Source organism: Salarias fasciatus, chromosome 5, assembly GCF_902148845.1.
Source record: "Salarias fasciatus chromosome 5, fSalaFa1.1, whole genome shotgun sequence".
Classification (NCBI taxonomy): domain Eukaryota; kingdom Metazoa; phylum Chordata; class Actinopteri; order Blenniiformes; family Blenniidae; genus Salarias; species Salarias fasciatus.
Window position 1 is genome coordinate 24,910,969 of NC_043749.1, and position 18,773 is coordinate 24,929,741.

Here is an 18,773-nt window from a genome sequence, read left to right on the forward strand (position 1 = left end):
TCAGAGGCGTGTGTTCCTTCACTCACGTACATGCAGTACGTGCCAGACGTGTGTTCAAAGTCAGCAGAGTCCCGCTGAATTTAGTCGATCTATTGATTATAAGTTTTTCACATATATCATATAAGTGAGCATATTCACTACAGTATTGAAAAAACACAAGCCTCTGGAGTTGGTTCTTTAGTTTTTTCCCCACTCGTTTTCATTTTATTGGCCCTGAACAAACAAAGAAAGCCACAGATGGCCGCATTTCCCCTGCTTTCACCATCCAGTTCCAGTCTCCATCTCATACTCATCTTCTGCTGCATAGAAAACGAAGTATCAACCCTAACAGTGGAAAAAAAAAACAACAAACAGAAGACACAAAACCACTTGAATCCACTGTTCTATCATAATCCAATGCATCCCTAGTCAATAGGGTGGTAAAACAATCAAAGGACTTGTGTGATAAAGTGTTCCCTTTTCTAGGTGTAGTAATGACACGTCAGTTGTTTGCCAAGCTGATTATGGCAGAAAGTTAATGATTTCCAACTCAGCTTTACCTGTTGCAAAATCAGCCACATCAAACTTTTTTTTACAAATCAACGAATAAACTAAACTGCAAATATTTCTGTATCTCTGATCACTTGTTATCATGATGCAGAATCTACTTCTGCCAAAAAAAAATTGACTTATGTTGCAACACAAGTCATATTTTGTTTTCTTCCTTAAATTCTGAGCTGGGATTTTCTGAGCAGACTTTGCATGTTATCTCTAATAGTGACAGTTACAGTATATCCATGCTTATCGGTGTACTTTCATTCATCTTTGCATTCTGAAAGATCACGGTTTGAATTGTCCTTGTGATGAAAAAAGGCAATAACAGAAGTGATCCAGAGCAGGAAAAGAAGCTTGTCAAACCACGTAACATACTGCCCTTGATGAGATATATAAATGTTTTACTCAGATGTGACGCAAACCATCTAATTTTAGCAGTTTTATGAGTGGTAGTCTGATAGTACTAGTCGAATGAAACCGACACTGCAGTACTGAGTGAGTAACTGTAAAAATCAAAATAAGCAACGAGTGACAAAAAAAAAAAAAAAAAAAAATCCCCTGCATGGGCAGACAGACTTGTTAAAACAGACGTGTTAAAACAACTATTGCAGGCGCTGCTTGGTTGTTTGGTTTCTGTTCTTGTTTTTGCACTCAGCGTAAGTCTGGTAGTGAGGAAAGAACCACTTCCTCCTGAGGTCTGTGACTGAATGTTTCTTCTCCTCACCATGTAAAGTGACAGCTGACACATTTCAGACTGGAAAATGATGATTATGCACACTGACCCTGAGTCAAGGTGGAAAAGCTAATAGTGCCTGTGATAAAGAAACACCTGGCTGTCTCTGGTTGTCAGTGTACACACTGTATCACCTCTCAGCTAAGACCATATTTTCTATTTATTCAGTGCCTTTTGTTACAAAACAGAACCGGAACCTGATTACAAATGTAAGATATCAATATTTAATAGAAAAAAAATACAAATTCATGCCTTCATGGGTGCAGGATTTGTGTGTTTATCCCTTTGTTATTTCTTTCTGTGGCTCACAAAAACATCTTTTGGACATGTCTTGAAGGTGGAGTGCATGAACAGCCATCTTCTATGACCACTGTATGGACCTTGAGTTTGCTGGATGCTGGAGGAACTACATCCTGTAGACATGTTCAACAAACAATGTTCAACCAGGACAGGTTGAAAATTCATCACAATCACATTCAAAGTGACCATTTAACTGCAAATGCACGTTTTTGAACTGTGGGAGGAAACCAGAGAGAACTGAGAAAAGAGAAGCAGATGCAAATCACAACATGTTACCTTCACTCGGAAAGAACTCTCACTACGGACACACTTTCTCACCAGAAACTGAACCAAACTGAATAAACCAGGAAGTCTGACATATTAATTCTAGCAGTTGGTCTGAGTTGTGGCACTGTTTGCACTGTTTTATGACGATATATATATATTTTTTTTGAGCTAATACTTTTTAAACTGTACTACAGTTTGAAATCCACATTCTCACATTTCAGTCTGTTTGTTTTCAGGTTGGAAGATAAACTTCCTGCAGGGGAAAAGTGCAGTAGCTTTAAATGAAACCCTTTGTGGAGAAAACCATAACAGTTCCCTGACGCCCTCTTCTGGCCATTTCATGTCTTTCAAAAACAACCTGCACCATCGTTTCCTCATGGATGTTTTGGAAGTTCTTTTTTTTTTCTCTTCAGAACGATTGCAAGTACTTAATCCCGAAAGAGACAGAAAATGATCCAATCCTTTAAAATTGTCCGCTCTGAAAGGAGATGATTAAAGGTAAACAAGGAGAAGTGAAGAAAACATGTCAGTTTGACGCCACATATCTCAACACAGTGTCAACTCCTTCAAGCAAACAAATGCAAGACATCGTGGAGAACCGTATCCAGTCCTCCCAGCCAGTGTCGGCCTAGTTACTTTTAACAAGTTATCTAACTGAGTTAGTAACTGAGTTATATTTCAAAAGTAACGAATTACCATACAAAGTAAGTATTGCATTACTCCAAAAAATATGCATTTTGCACCAATACTGTCCTTTCTGTATGACGTCATTCAGAACGTTCCTAACGGAGGAGTTGCAACAATGTATCCGATTTGAATGACGTCATCATCTAATTTGACCTCGATATGCAAATAAGTGGCTATGCAAATTAGATGACACCATTTAAACTTCTGCTTGAGTGAGTTGGCAACGTTCAAAAGCAACATTCTTTTTTTTAATACAATAAAGTGGGTCATTTAATTTTACTACAAAGCATTTAATGTAAATATAGTTGTTTCACATTCTGCAGTTTCATTTAAAATATTATGACCTTATAATTTGCAAAATGCAACTTACCATTCAAAACGCAACTTACCATTTAATTCAGTATTTAAATAGTGCCAATTACAATACAGTCATATCTACACACTTTTACAGATTTACAGAACCCATTAGTTCCACATGAACAAACATAAGCGACTGTGGAAAAGAAAAATTCCCTTTAAAGGGAAGAAAACTACTATTTTTCAATATTTACCCCAGTAGTTAAGCGTTCACTATTCAAACGTGGTGTTTCATTGAGCTGATGATTTGAAGCTATATTAACATAAACTTAGATATTTAATATTGTACCTGCAAATATGACTTTATTGCATGGATGTTCAGGAACAGGTGTTTCTCACACTGGATTCACATTTTACTTGTTGGATTAAATAATGACTCGGAGTAATAGATGATTTCCCAGATAGAAAGAGCAAAAGCAGTGTGAAAGTGTAAACCATATATGTCATGATTCTTCATCATTTTCAAACAAATTCCAGCAATCCTGTACAAAACCTATCAATTTCAATATGTAGCACTATTTTTTTTAAGTATTCTGCAACTGTCAATAAGTTATGATTGGCAGTTTGAATAAATGTCAAGTAAACTCACTTCAAATACTCTTAGCTGCATAAAATTAATATTCATATTTGATTAAAACATTAAAAAAAGCCACAAATAAAGGGGCCGCATGATAGTGTTGTGGTTAACACAAATATCAACTTGTATTTAGCACTTTAAAAACAGCCACAGCTGAAACACTGCTGTACATTTGTCACCTCAGAGAAAAAATCTCCAGTTGAAGTCGTGGATCTGGGGCCTTTGCAGGTGTGTTTCTCTCATTCTGAAAACAAGCCTTTGAGATTAAAATACCTAACATTCTGACTGCGATGCTCAAATATCTGAGAATAGCTGAGCTGCAGGTTTGGACATGTAAATTTTGTGTAACACGTTATTGAAGACCATGTATCCAATAATGAAATGATGCAGCCTAAAAAACAAGCTTAAACGTGATTCTTAATGTGTACATTTGAATGAAAGGACTGACAGCAGCTCTGCAGACCGCTTCAAGAGGTTCCACCAATAAAACAAGCCAAACACACTTTGATATGTAGTACTGGCAATTTCAAGATGCTTCAATATAACCATTATGACTAAAATATATTTATTATTCTAAAACACCCTCCACCAGAGTCCCCCACAAAAAAACCCTTTTACATGCACACTGAATATTTGGTGTAATGAAGTGATTCATTTAAGACAGATCAGTCAGGAAAAGGTTTTTCTTTCCTCTCAATAAGGAGAAAAAAAAGTTTGAATAACTGACGTGAGCAGTAATTTATTAAAAAATACACCCACTGCGGATGAATGCCTTGTGTCTCTTTGTGTAAATGAATCCAGTCTGAATGGAGCCACAACAAACCATTAAACTGGTTTATCACTGTAAAGCATAAAAATGTGACTTTCATTTTATCAGTCCGCTCTCCTCTTCTTTCTCTGTCCGATCTGAACTCCTGCTCTCCTCCTCCTCTCGTCTCTTTCGCTCCGCCTCTTTCTCCAGCTCCTCCTGCTCTTTGGTGTCGGCCTGCTTCAGCTTCTCCTCCACGTCCTCGGGGATCTCCACCTCCATCAGGTTCTCCATCCCCTCCTCCGGCTCGTCTCCGATCAGCACCTGGGACACGGAACGTCACACGGATCAGGCCGGATTTCGATTTTCACAGTGTGCACGACGCGCAAGGAAACCATCAACTCTGCCAGATTCCTTCGGTGAAAAAACCAAAAGAAAGAGTCCTGAGTTGTGTGATTGAAACGCAGCATCAGTTTGTTTCCCACCTGGACAAGCTTCTCGCAGGCTGCAGTCACGTGGACGTCCTTCTCCCAGTTGTGAAACTCTCTCATGATCGGATAAACATTTTTCTCCTTCAGAATCTGCCGGCCGGGTTTCGTCGCTGTCAGCTGCACAAGAAACGGACATCAGTTCCATATGTGTGTGTGTGTGAGAGAGAGAGCGAGAAAAAAGAGAGGGGTGTGTGTACCAGTAAGAGTGTTTCCAGCAGCATCTTGCGGATGTCGGGGTCGTCCTCTCTCTTCTTGTCCTCGGGGAGGTACTGCAGGTCCACAGGCAGACCTGAACGTCACAGGAAGACTCAGAAACAGCGACGCAACCACAGACCAGTGTTCTGGGTGTTGAAGATAAACTCCACCAGTGTAGAGGTCAGCCGAGAACTTTACTGGAGATCTGAGCAAACTGACAGGGTCAAGGCTCAATATGTGGAAGAAACAGGTTTTACAACATTAAAAATAAGTGACTGCTCTCCTAATCAAAACTTAGAGGGGACGCTTAGTTATTGCATTTTTTCTGTAGAAGACAAAGAGTGCCAAAATGAAATAAAAACACCATTAAATAATTACTTAAATGCCATTAATTCATTAAAATTAAATACATAGACATGTCATTAAAATATCATTTAATTTTATGTAACACAGATACCATTATTTCACTATCTAATTAACTGTCAGGTTCTAAATCACACCGCAGCTGCAATGTGTTTGTCGTGTATTTTTATTTGTGTTTAAAAAGCGAGAAGGTATTCAGAATTTATTCAACGCTGAAAATAATATAAATAATCTTAAAGATGTTAAATTAATGAGGGAAGCGGCGTCGAACCGTCGTTCTCCTCCTCGCTCAGCTCCTCTGGTCCGGCCAGCGGCAGCAGCAGGAAGGGCAGGATGTCCACCGCCTCGCTCAGCAGCCACTCGTGATGAACTGCACAGGATTGAAGAGTTTATATTTAAGGGAGGAGTGTAGAGAAACTGCAGCACTGCTTTATTATTGCATTGTTTAATTAATGCTTTTTTCCAAACTCTGATAACTGGATGTCTTACTGTGTTCAAAGCAACAGTTCCGCAGTGTGCCGATGACTCCGCCCCTTCTGACCACGGACGCCTGGTACTGAGTGTAGGGCAGCAACCTCTGGATGACACACCTGAAACGCACACAAACACCACGCTGAGTTTAGTGTAAATATCAGGGAAGGAACAGTGCGTGACTGCAGGAGAAAAGGCCCGATCAGCCACCTGTCCTTGTCCATCAGGTAGTTCCGGGCCTCGGGCAGCTGTGTGAGGTTGGATAAGAGAGGAGCCAGGTAGTGGAGTTTGGACTTCTTGTTGAAGCCTTCAGTGCAGAAGATTTCTACCAGCTTAGCCAGACCCATCTCCTCCTGCAGCACCTGAAACAGGAAACAAGCAAACACAACATCCAGCGTTGTGAAGATTTGTGTTTGAGAAATTATTCTGGAGTTCTTTGAGACTACAAAAAGCAATGGAAAAGCTTCTTAATTGGCTTTTTCAATTCATTTCAAAGTTCAATTGTCATTTTCCCCAAAGGCCAGGTGATATTTTCAGCTAACCCCCTTTATGAGCTCAGAATTGTGCATTTTTTTTGTTGAATAAAGACACTTCCAAAGAGGACGGAGATGAAAAAGAGCCATTTTGCTTATAAAGAGTTGAGTTAATGCAGACAGAGGCTGCAGTCAGACTCCACCTTCAGCACAGTCTTGCAGGTCTTCTCCAGGCGGGTCAGGTTTGACAGGATGGTGCAGATCTGATCGGAGAAAAAGTACTCCGGATCCTGGAGATTCTTAAACAACACCGGGAGAACTTTGACGTCCGTCACCAAAACCTGAGCGAGACAAAACGAAAAGGTCAACTGCACTGTTTATTTTACGAGGCCACAAGTGGACAAGAGGCCTCGTTTGTTCTCCACAAAGCTCAAGTTCCTGATGCCTCAGGGAATAAGGATTTAACAAGAGACTTATTTAATTACTGGCGGCACGAAAACATGGCAGCTGAGGACATTGAGATCAATACAAAATGTGTTTCTATCTGAAATCCACGCCCACATCTTTTTGGATGACCTGCTTTCCCCACAGTGAATCTATTGAGCTGGAATTCTCAGTCACAGTTATTTAAAGGTGTTGACAGCTTGTACAGGAATCCAGAGAAGAAAACATTGTTTCATCCGTCATTTCTACACACAAGAAACACAAAATAAGGATAAACATTTCATTGTAATATTGGTTTGTGGTTAAGGAAGAAAAAACATTACAGTCTAAGGATATTAAGAATAAACCCAAAGAGTTTAAATATTTGCGTTTATTCACATTCAATCTAAAATATTTGACAATTTCACACACATTTTCTGTATTATTTCATTTTTTAGAAACACAAGCATAAAACCACTTCTTCAAAACAAACAATGGATCCAAAGTGTGCGCTCACAGCTCACCTGGTGCAGAGTTTCGTCGGCCGACAGGTTGATGAGGATGTGGTAACAGTCCTTCACTATGGCAACAGAAGGGTCAGAGGTCAACGCAAACAGAGCGGCAATCAGGTCAGGTTTAGAGCGGAGGAGGCGGCAGCCGTCCCTGAAAACACACAGAGACACATTACATGGTGGACGGTTTAGTTTGTCATAAGAAAAGTACACGTTACGCAGCAGTGTTACATTTTCACTTACTTGCTGCTATTTCAAGTTAGGATTAGTATGACTGTTTTGCAGTTATTTACTTTTGAAGTTTCACTAGTGAGTGACCTGACATATTGAATCTCTCAAAATAAGCACTAATGTTACCTTCTTCCTTTCAATACTTGGAAGCTGTTTCCTCCTCTATGTCCTGGTTTCATCACTGTAGGAGCATTTGGTTTAAAATGTATTTTTGAATTGGACAAGTGAGTCTACATGGCACTTTTTTCAATTTGAAAACTGTATTTGACTTAGACATTGTATTAAGTTGGTCTGCATGGCACATTTTTGGAAGAAAATTGAAGAAGTCAAAAAGGAAATTCTTTCTTTGTGTTCATTTGATTGAATAAGACACTCTAGTAAAAACTGCTTTACATTGTGAGATTAAAGCTGCCTTGAAATGCCAAATCACAGAATTTTAAAAATACACTTCAAAAACATGATTAACTTTGGAAATGATGTGATTATACAGTCTTAAATTAACCTTATCCGTGGTTACAGCCACTCAGTGTCTGCACATGAAGTGCTCACCTGTTCCCAGACAGTCCCAGGATGCACTCGGTGGCCCGGCCTTTGACATCTGGACGGGTACTGGGAGTGAGGAAGGTGAGCAGCTCCGCAGCTTCTGCGTCACTCAGCATCTTCTCAACCGTGTCTGATAGATAAAAAAAAAAAAAAAAACGTCTAAATATACACATTTAGCGACAGCAACTCTGAATGCTCTTAACCCTGCCAGGAGGTCCTGATCTGCTCCAATGAATGGCCCGGCAAGGTGTTCGAATGATTAATTTCGTAAATTATAAAACACTGTTATTGAGTCCATTGTGTAAACATATCCAGATTATATACTGTATTTACTGTGACTGTGCCAGATCACCACAGCCATATCATCAGAGAAGCAGAGGAAAAGTCCAGAGTCACAGTTTAAGGATTAATTTATAAAATACTGGTGAAGGCTGCAGACTTTTATTACCTGAGTGAACAGTAACAGACTTTTGTCAAATTCATATTGCAATTCCCAATAGGGTTTCAAATGTTCTAACAGATTCTGACAGCTTTTCTGAAGGTAAAAATATTTCGAAAAATAATAATTGAAAAAATACCACAAGTCTTCCAATTGTAGGAAAGGGATTTGGGACATTTGTTTGGTTTTTGTTTTTTTTTTTTTTTCCCACTGTTGGCATTGGTAAACACATAGTTTTTTTTTTTTTTTATCTGTAAAATAGAGGGTTCATCTTACTATCAAAAGGGACAAAAGCAAACATTCAGTTTTGGTCCACAATAGTGCCATCATTGAAAACCTTTCTAATCATGATTCCATAAATCAACGTAAAAATGTGTGATGTTTTGATTTGTCTACGAGAAGTCCAAACCTTTTTAAAACGGATATGCATGAGAAATAAATTCATTGAGTTAAACTAATAACATAATTCTTGTGTCACTTTCCTGAATTATTGAACGTTCAACGTCACACAGGTGGGTGACGTTTAGAAACAGGTTTCCAATCTTTCTAATCTTTCAACATAACATAAGTTACACTGACATTCAATCTTTGCAAAATCAACAAAATGCACAAGATCGATATAGATAGATAGATAAGATCACAGAGTCTAAACCTGTGCGATCGCCCAAAAGCGCTTTGCACATATTTACATTTACATCACCAGGTAAGCACCTGTATATTACGGATTCGTGAGCGCTACGTGTCTGTTTCTCTAAAGCTCTAACATCTATAACAGAACATTTCTTACCGGGAGCCTGCTATAAGATATGAATATTTTTCATTTCGCTGTTATTCCTCTTGTTTATATCCCAGAAACATCACATATCATGACAGAGAAACACGTGGACCCACGCTCAGAATCACTTCCGAGTCAGCTTCTTCTTGCATTCCTTTAGATAAGTGTATCGCCCCCTAGTGTTCACTGTAACAACAGCAGCTAAAACCAATCACGTCTCACTGTTTTCTCATGTGGAAAAAAAAAAAATCCCCACAAGGCTTAACCCAAAAATGGCTTTCGGGTAATATTAAAATATAAAAAATAAATAAATAAATAAATCATAACGCCTACATGTCATGTTTTTTTTTTCAATTTTTATTATTTTTCATGTTCAGTATATTTTTGTATTTCCTATTTTGGTTTAATAAGATATCTCTGTCTCAACTGCTGCAAACTCTGAATGTTTTTGTCGAATAATTTTTCCACCATGGATCATGTGTGAAAGTGTTTTCCTTTCTTGCAGCTTTTAGCCATATCAGAATCCATTTAACTTTTATATAATTGTTTTGTATATTAAATAAAATTTTATGTGTCTGCTTGTTTTACAGAAGTGAAGCTGTCGTATCTTGACTTCAAATTAAAACAGAAATGTTATTGTATCCAGAAAAGCTGCATATGCTCTTGCTGAAGCAATTTTGTTTGGTTTGGTTTTCTTTTTTGGACAACTTCGTTTTGACCAGAATTTAAACATATTTTTGTTAGTTTGTAATATTTGCCTTGCACTTTAGCACACCTGCTTCCACTAAGAAGGCTGTTACAAAACCAAAGAAGGTGTTACTATACACCTCAATCAGGTGTGTGAAAGCAGTGAGACTGCCATAGTCTTAAAGTGTACGTCTAAGTTTGAGAGTGTTAAGGCTGTAAGAAAAGCTTGAGGTTTGACTAGTGTATCAATACCATTTAGCTTCAAAGATCTTCAATGGCCTATCATCTGCATATTGTGAAATGAATGGGTTCTAAGACCGAAACTTGTGGAACTCCAAAATAAATGCTCGTAGGAGGAATATCAGGATCTTAATTTCCCCCACAAGAATCAATAAAGTATACTATAGAAGACTTTAAAAAGTTGTAATGTTGAAAAAGAAATGAAGCAGTGGGGTTTGAGGAAAATAGATTAGCTTCTAAAAAACAAGTATATTATCAAATTATCAGTTGGGAATGAAAAGAAAAAGGCCTTGTGAAAAATATTGGCTGGTTGCTAATGACAGTAACTGTGGTCACAGTGATATCAACCATCATGACTTTGTTTATGAGAGTTTGCCTCCATTTTTTTTTTTTTTTTTTGGGGAGTAAATACAAAAACGTTTGGCTTCAAAAAAAGAAATTGCCCAGCCATGTCTCAGTTCATATGGAAAGCTTGGAGTTCGAAGAATGCATCGATTTCATAAGAAACCTACACTGGTGTGTCATCTGCATCAAATAACAGCTGGAGTCATGCTTCCTTACATTTCCTGCAGGAAGCATGTAAACAGAAGAAAAGTATGGGTCCAAACACAGAACCCTGTGGAATTCTCATTTTAGTAGTAGAAATATCTGGATAGCAGCTTTTATTTTGAAGTTACTAACGTTGACAATTTATGTGAAAAATTGGGGGATATGCAACTTGACTCAATTTTAATGTCAACCTTGAAAAAAATGTGAAGGAAAATTTTCTTTGCAGAACAAATTTCAGTCACCGTGCGCAATATGACCTTACAAACTACTTTATTGATATACTGAAAAAAAAAAAAGCACAAACAAAACATTTCACATAGTTTTGTCCCTCAGCAACAGCGACTGTTTGCTTTGAATGTTGCATTGAAATGCTGAGATTGCATATAAGAGTTTTAGGAATGTCACCTGCACTGCAGCACAGCGTCCGCCTCGTACTAACCCAGAGCGCTTCGAGTGTCACAACTGTCGGCGAATCAAAGGCTGCTGGACATTTTCCTCATAAATCTTGTGAGCTGGTCGTTTGCAGCGCTGCAGGAGTTCACATAGATGAAAACGTTTCACAATAGCGTATTTGTGAGGAAAGCCTGAGCTTGAGTTTGGTGAACTGGCGCCTTCGAAGCTGCATTTCAGAGATGTGTTCGCACATGTAGGAGGAAACGCCGCTTCGAGCACTTCCACAGATTAAAGCAGGTCAGACACCGAGGAGCTGTGGATCCTCAAACTCAATGCCGAAATCTTTAAAATTTCAAAACACACTCGCACACGCATTTATACACACACACACACCAACTCCATTTCGAAAAACTAGACTAAAAGTCAGCATTCAGACTCCAACACGTCACCTAATGTCTGCAGAGAGTGAAGAGCAGGAGGAAGGCTGCAGCAACCTCAGTCTGGATTGTAAACACAAACAAATATTCATTGTGAAGTCCACCGCGTACATGTTGTCTGCCTGGAGATACACACTCACACACACATACACACACAGAGGATGACTGTATCTCAGAGGCTTGATGGTCGTCCCGGGTTGCGGTGGAGAGACGGCGAGGATGAAGGTTCAGGTTCAGCATTTGATCAAAGTCTGGATCTCGTGGAGACGACTGACTGACGGAAAGGCACGGCGGTGTCTGATGAGCGAACGTCGGTTAGCTGACAGGTTCTTTGGTGGCTCAGAGCGGGGAAAGTCCATCATCAATCATCATCATCATCATCATCTTCGTCGTCTTCGTCCTCACTCGGCCTTGTCTTTCCTCTTGGATGTGAACGGGACTTTGTTGGCGACCGTGGAGCCCACGGAGGAGACGCCGCCGGCCACGGCCGACACGCCGCCCTTCACCAGCCCCACCCCCACCGAGGGCACCGTGGTCACGGCCGACTTGGTGATCTCAAAGCCCTTGCTGCCCACCCAGGCGGCTCCGCCCACCGCCGCGCCGACCACACCCTTGGTGACGTTGAAGAGGCCGCCGGTCACCCGCCACATCATGCCGGGAGGAGCCTCCGCGTGGTCTTTACCGGCGTCTGAGAAGGAATCAAACACAGACACGTGTGAAAACGATGCTCTTTCCTGGTGATCAACAGTAAATCACTGCTCACAACAGAAACTGAGTTTTTTAAACCGAGAACACCTTTCAAAGCTTAGTGAACGCAATTTTTTTTTAGAAATATCAGTCAAAGTCCTGAGACCAAAAAACTGTAGCACAGTTCAGCAGTAGTGGCCCTCCTTCCTTCATCAAACCAGCTGATGAAATCGACATTATTCACTTGGATCAGCTCCGCGTGCAAGCCAAGAAAGGTTTGCTCGTCTATTAGAAGCAGCTGTTAAAAACAAACATTGCCCTAGTTGTAGACATGCTTGTTTCTTCTGCCACGCCCAGCGTCATCTGCTAATTGTGAGGGATGGCACAAGATGTGCAGTAACGCAACGCTGTGGTGAATCTCCAGTCTGTGAAAAAAAAACGCAAACCGGTTCTCAGGTGGAACGAACAGCTGCAGGCACCATCCCAAAGCAAACAACCAGTTCCTTCAGGTCAGTCCGGGGTAATAAAGATCTAACCTTCACTACTCGGTGCAGCAGTTTGTACAGTTCATGAAGTTGCAGCTTGCTTCAGTGGCTGGACAGACTACAATATTCTGTTCCATTCACAGTTTAACAGGGTACAAAACATTTATATAAACTTGGAAGATATTTCATGAGAAATTGTCATTAGTAACACAGTAACAACGCAGTAATAACAGTAATTCCATAAGTCATTGCAAGTGGATTACCACACATTTCCTACCAAATCAACATCAATGTAAAACCAGCTGTTAAATATTAGAAATCTAGTCTATTGAGGATCACTTGGCTCATTACGACACCAGCTTTATACTTCAAACAAAGACAAGCGGGGTTTTTTTTTCCCTTTGTGGAGTTTGAGTGGGTTCACTTCAGGAGCTCTGCCTTCCTCTCACTGTATGAAGTCTCTCTGTAGCTGAGTGTGTATGTGGATGATGGCGATGGTGTGTTTTTCATGATGTTGTGATGGGTGACTTCCTGTTTTCCAGAGAAAATACACTAATGACAAATACACAATACAAATACACAAGAAACTACTCACTTAACTGAAGCTTTGTTGATGATTAGGCCAAGAGACCCTTCAAACATCAACTGCAAAATCCACTGACAAAAATGATACTTCCACCTCCATCTGATTTAGCTGAAGTGCTTAAAGGGATACTTCAACATTTTGGCAAATTGGCCCATTTAGCGCAATTCCTTAGTCATTTGGAACAGCATACTTACTTTTTTTGTGAGGGCAAGCTGTTGTTTATTCAGAGGTGAGTTGGGGAAGGTTTTCGGGACGGACACAATGGAAGTGGGCGGTATTTTTGGTTCCCCTTGTCAAACTCATCAAATACAAAATCCAACAACCCCAAAACACTTTGGTGGACACGTTATAATCCACACATTCACTACGCTGTGGAACACCAACAAATAATATTGTAGCGTTACGACACTGAAGCAAATACTGGGAACTACTTTTTCTTTTGAAATCACCACGCCCAGACGCCATGTTTAGTAAGTAGTTCCGTCTTAGCAATCTTCGCATAAACAACTCAATCTGGTAATTTTGCATTAATATTTCACAGCGCAGTGAATGTGCGGATTAGAACGTGTCCACCAAAGTGTTTTTTTAATAGTTTAATAACCTCAACTAAACCTCCCAGAGTCACACTGAAGCCAAAAGTCAAATTAAAGCAGCACTAAGGAACTTTCAGTTTTCATTGATTTTGGCGGTGCCAGTGGACAAAAGCGGTAGTGTTTTTCCTGAACTAATACTACAGTTCCCATGAGGACTAGCGCGTGACGTCGTAAATTGCTGCTCCCGGTGGCATGCTGTCGGACTGAACTCGCCTTCATTTGTTTCCAGTGGCTGTGTGAAGGACGGATAGCGACGAGGTAATGAATCTAATGATGGCTAAAAACAGTGTTATATCATGATGTGATGCATGCCGTAAAGCAGTCCGCACATTTGGAGTTTTTTAATGTGCAGGGTTCCTACCACCCTCCTCACAGCTGCTTAGTCCAAGTGAAAGCAATACTGACGCCCTTAGACCGTGACAGAGGGGTCAATCAACTAGTTGTAAGTCGATGTATCATCACAAAAGATATTAAAATGTTTTATTTAAGGTTGAAAAGTTCCTTAGTGTCGCTTTAACACAAACTGGACAGTAAAAGCTGTTGCAGGTATTGAACGTGTTATCAAGTAAAGAAATGATCAAGATGCTTTAGTTGAGACAGAGAGTTGAGATACGCCAGATTTCCACACCAAAACCGCTCACTAAGAAACAGGTTCTCTCATTGCTGGGAATGTGTTCCTAATGTCATCACTTTATTCCAAATCGTTCTGATTGGAACGCTCCAATTGGTGCTCTCACTCTGGACAGGTGTCTCTGGCTACGCCGACTTTTCCGTCTCTCATCCTGTCATTTCATGATTTCTGATGCAAATCAAAATGTGATGTTATGGCTATGATTGTTGTGGTAAAATAAAATATTAGTATAAAATGCAATGTACACATGAAAACCATATTTTCTAACCCCAACCCCTTTTACAAAGTGTCTTTGTATCGGGACACAAATAGCAGGTTGGCGCTGCAGCCGCTGTCACACAAACAGAACATCTCCCCAGACAGATGCGACTGTTGCTAAAATAGCAGCAGGCAACATGTGAGCTGCGGTTGCAGCATATTCCCTGGCTGATGTTTCAGCGCTGACGGGCTCGGGGGGGCTCACCCTCTGAGGACTGGCTGTTGGTGGGTTCAGCTTCATCCGAGGCCAGGCTGGTCCCAGGCTGAGGCTCCACGTTCACGCTGTTTACATTCTGGAAGAAAAAAACCAGACAAAAAGCACAAAGTGTCTTCATTCAGAGGCTTCGCAGTGAGAGTCCCACATCACGACTATTAACGCCACACCGAGAACCTCTCAAATCATTAAAACGGACAAAAGCAGCTTTATTTTACAGACAACACAGCATAGCATCATTCAATTTTACGTTTTTATTCACTATTCAAAAGAAAAAAAACAAGTTGCTGAAGTTTAAAATCTGTTTTTAATGAATATTTCAGATATTTTCAACCACAGTAGAGAAAAGAATATTTCTAAGGCATGGGAATGGTTTGGAATGAGTATTTTTTTAGAATTTAACAGGTTTTGCTGTTGGATAAATTGTGATAGCTATTTAATATTGACTTAAATATGTTTTGTGTTAAAATCATGTGATTTCATAAGTTATTCAAAACAAATTCTAATGAAAAAAACTCAAAAAGAAAACATTTCTGAAAAAGATCAACTTTAAAAATGTGTGAAAAATCAGGAAATTGAAGTACTGACAAAATGTTATTTTCCATATTATATATCATTTGACAAAGTTGGGTGTTTCTGTTAAACAGTGACAGTCTGAGTATTGGAAATGTTTCAGAAAGAGTTTTCAGAAAAACTGAACTTCTTCTTTGCTTTGAGTTGATTTCAGCTTCTGCACCAGGTATAATTTGATACTGGTCTCAAATTACAACTGATAACTATTTTGAGAAATGCCAGATCCAGTCACTCTTTCCATTTAGCTTAACAGACAGTAGAAATAAATATATTTAAGGTTTCACTATTTTCCTTTCCAAAACAATGTAGTCACGATTCCTCGTGACTAACATTTTTTTGGAATTACAACTGATTTTATTGCAGAGGAAAATATCGAGTCCAAGTCGGGGTTTTCCCGTTTTCTGAATTTGCATGTTCTCCCTGTGCCAGGTAATCTGCCTTTTTTCATAAAATCCATCCATGAAGTAGTTTCACTGGTGACGAGGCTGGGTGTGGATGATAATCAGCTGGCCTGTGACGGACTACAGACCGAGTAACCTCGTCTTTCGTTGTTAAATGCGGGGATCCTGTCGCTGTGTGTGCAGTTTCTAGACCTCAGAGAGCCACTGAAAACTTGTTGGTCACCCTGAAGCGAAAACCAAACACGATGGGATTTTCCTTGAGAAGTTTGCAGGAACCCCGTCTAAAAACAAGTGTTGGAGGATAAATGGTGACCCTAAAGTTGCCTGCAGGTTTGAATATGAGTGTCTGTCGTGTGATCGGCTGCTCGCCTGGCCACTGCAGAAAACTGCTCTAGAAAATGGATGGTCACAGTCATGGCATCCAATTGTATTATGGGAACTGTAGGATCCAGTGCTTCTCTCTATTTTTTTTTTTTTTCAGTTAATCTCACAAAAACGTTAATGCAACTCCTTACACATGCTTTTATTTCAGCCGGTGGGTTCTTCTGTGCCTGTTAGCCCTATAGGTGAGAACACTCAGCGTTTTTCCCCAGTTTCAGCCTTTTATCGAGGTAACCTGGAATTTGGATATTTCGGCCTGTGAAATCTAAATCTGACTCTCGATCACTGGAGAATCATGTCGACAATATTTAGTTTCAACAAAACCAGTTCCTCCTGAGTGGCTATGAGAGCTTCATTAGAGAAAAGTTGCTCACTTTAGATTCACTGCGGTCTGAAAACTGTGTGTGCAGAAAGTTAAACACAAATCTCTTAATTACACCCTGAATGTCAAACAGCCACAGCGTCCCGCTGCATGTGCGCACGGCCTCGGGCCTCGGAGGAATTCAGTCAGATTGCACGAGCCGACACTAAAAAATCCTCGAGCTTCATTTCTCTGCAGGGTGGAAGCGGAGTTTCTCATGTGATGAACATGAAGACGAAGCTGTCAGGCTGCGTGTTTTCAGATGAATTTCAAATGCCGAGTTCAGTCCTGGTATCTGGGTCAGACTCGCGCTTCAACATGTAATTATACAACACACCCGGCACGTGCCAAGACTGGAGATATGAGGGGATTTCCTTTATTATTTTGTGGATACCTAATCTCTTTAATTACAACACTTGATATCTCTCTGACCTCTCATGATTAAACAGTAACACAACTGGGCTCTAAGTGGAGTTATATTCATTTTTATGGCTCTCTGCACCCTTTGTAGGACTCTTTTTAGAATCATTTAACATCGTTGCCAAAGCCACTAAACAATTATATTCCACTTGATAAGAACTGGATGTATTGTATCTCTAAATGAAGGGAAAAGCCTCCGATGTGTATAGTGCTCTTCAATTAAATAACATTTGCAAAAAAAGAAGTTTAAATATGACTTTGTGTATGCTTTGAGCATGTTGTTAAAAATCACTTGCAATAGTTTTTTGTGCACAATACTTTTGTACTGTGCACAAAAGTTATGAGAAGTTAAGGTATGAGAGGCTGTAGTGATTCAGACTAATCTAAATCCTGTACAAGTGTTATATTTCTCCATTCCAGTTTATCAGTGCAAGTTTTAAGATTACAAGAAAAAAACACAGAAGTTACCAAAGGTAGTCACTTATGCAATCAACTGCACAAAAAAAAGAAAAAAAAAATCAGAATATGACAGCAGCACTGGAGATAATACACTATCACTTACTTGGACACCTGTGATATAATATGAGCAGAATGAGACCATTTGTTTTCTAAATGATAACAAGAATCCTTTAAAAAGTGAATGAGGTGTTGAAAAATAGTAAGTGAGCCATCTTTGAGGGCTTTTAAATAAGTTTGAGGTAACATTTATTGTTATTTAAATGTGTCAAGAAACAAAAAAAGAATAGTGTGAATATCACAGCTCCAAACAGTGTGTGGATTAAGAAATGAAGCTGAAAGAAGACAAATATTATACCTGCGTATAAAATATAATGAAGTAAGAGTTAGAAGCTGAAGAAGGATAAATGATCCACAGTGTTGAAGTGCATCAGCTGAACCTCCTTTTCCTGCAACGTGGTGAACATTGCAGCTTAACTTCTTCACACCAACAGCAGATTCCAAACACACCGAAATATTATCCATCTTACAAACCATTTCAACCTTGTTATCAGTCCCAGATCCTGAAGTTTAAAGCCACGGATGCATTATGACTGGACTGCATATAGAAAACTGAGTGTAACATGTGGCACTGATGGATCAGCCTGAGGAACATGAGCAAGAAGCTGGCAGTGATCAATTTAACGCTGATATACTGGGGAAAAAAACACCTTTATAACCCTTTAATCCGGAAAAAGTGCAACCTGTGGTGATATTTGACTTCCACATCACCAGTCAGGCAGGCAGCAGAGCACATCAGTCATGTTAATTAGATTTTCCAGATAGTTCTTACCTTCACCATGGCTGCTGTGACAAACACACACCTGGCAGACAAACTTCACAGCGGAGCAGCTTCTCTGGTTTTCTTCAGCCTCGGACTCAAACTGCACGAATTTTAAAGTGTGTGTGTGAAAGCAGGCAGCAGCTGCTCGGACTGTCAGCGGCCTTTTTTTCCTTCTCTTCAGGCTTTATTTCTTTCTTCTTCTTCTTGTCTATTTTTTATCGCATCAGCGGGCGGCTGTGTAACTTCTCCTCGCGCAGTCTCACGCAGCGCCGCGCGGATCCTCTGCTGCTGCTGCTGCTGCTTCTGCCGACGTGGCGCCTGGAACACACGCACACGCACCCCAACACACACAAGTACACACAGTCAAATGCACGCTCACGCACAACGACGCACTGGACATCCGGCACACCCCTTCAGAATAAATGCTCAGCTCTTCACTCAGTCATGTGGAGACCATGTGATGACTATATGACATGCTA

General features: G+C 40.1%; 2 protein-coding genes across 2 annotated transcripts; both read right to left on the reverse strand.

Moving 5' to 3' along the window:
* Positions 1 to 3,566: 3,566 nt before the first annotated feature.
* hgh1 (HGH1 cochaperone) lies at positions 3,567 to 9,251 on the reverse strand. Its single transcript, XM_030091743.1, has 10 exons — positions 9,132 to 9,251; positions 7,912 to 8,035; positions 7,144 to 7,282; positions 6,400 to 6,537; positions 5,934 to 6,085; positions 5,742 to 5,842; positions 5,524 to 5,622; positions 4,892 to 4,983; positions 4,689 to 4,811; positions 3,567 to 4,527 (listed from the first exon to the last, which is right to left on the reverse strand). Exons 2-10 carry the CDS (start codon positions 8,019 to 8,021, stop codon positions 4,321 to 4,323), a joined length of 1,161 nt encoding a protein of 386 aa, XP_029947603.1. The 5' UTR covers positions 8,022 to 8,035; positions 9,132 to 9,251; the 3' UTR covers positions 3,567 to 4,320.
* Positions 9,252 to 10,815: 1,564 nt separating this feature from the next.
* Positions 10,816 to 18,629, reverse strand: LOC115388568 (transmembrane protein 263). Its single transcript, XM_030091744.1, has 3 exons — positions 18,304 to 18,629; positions 14,871 to 14,958; positions 10,816 to 12,113 (listed from the first exon to the last, which is right to left on the reverse strand). Exons 1-3 carry the CDS (start codon positions 18,310 to 18,312, stop codon positions 11,827 to 11,829), a joined length of 384 nt encoding a protein of 127 aa, XP_029947604.1. The 5' UTR covers positions 18,313 to 18,629; the 3' UTR covers positions 10,816 to 11,826.
* Positions 18,630 to 18,773: the final 144 nt, after the last annotated feature.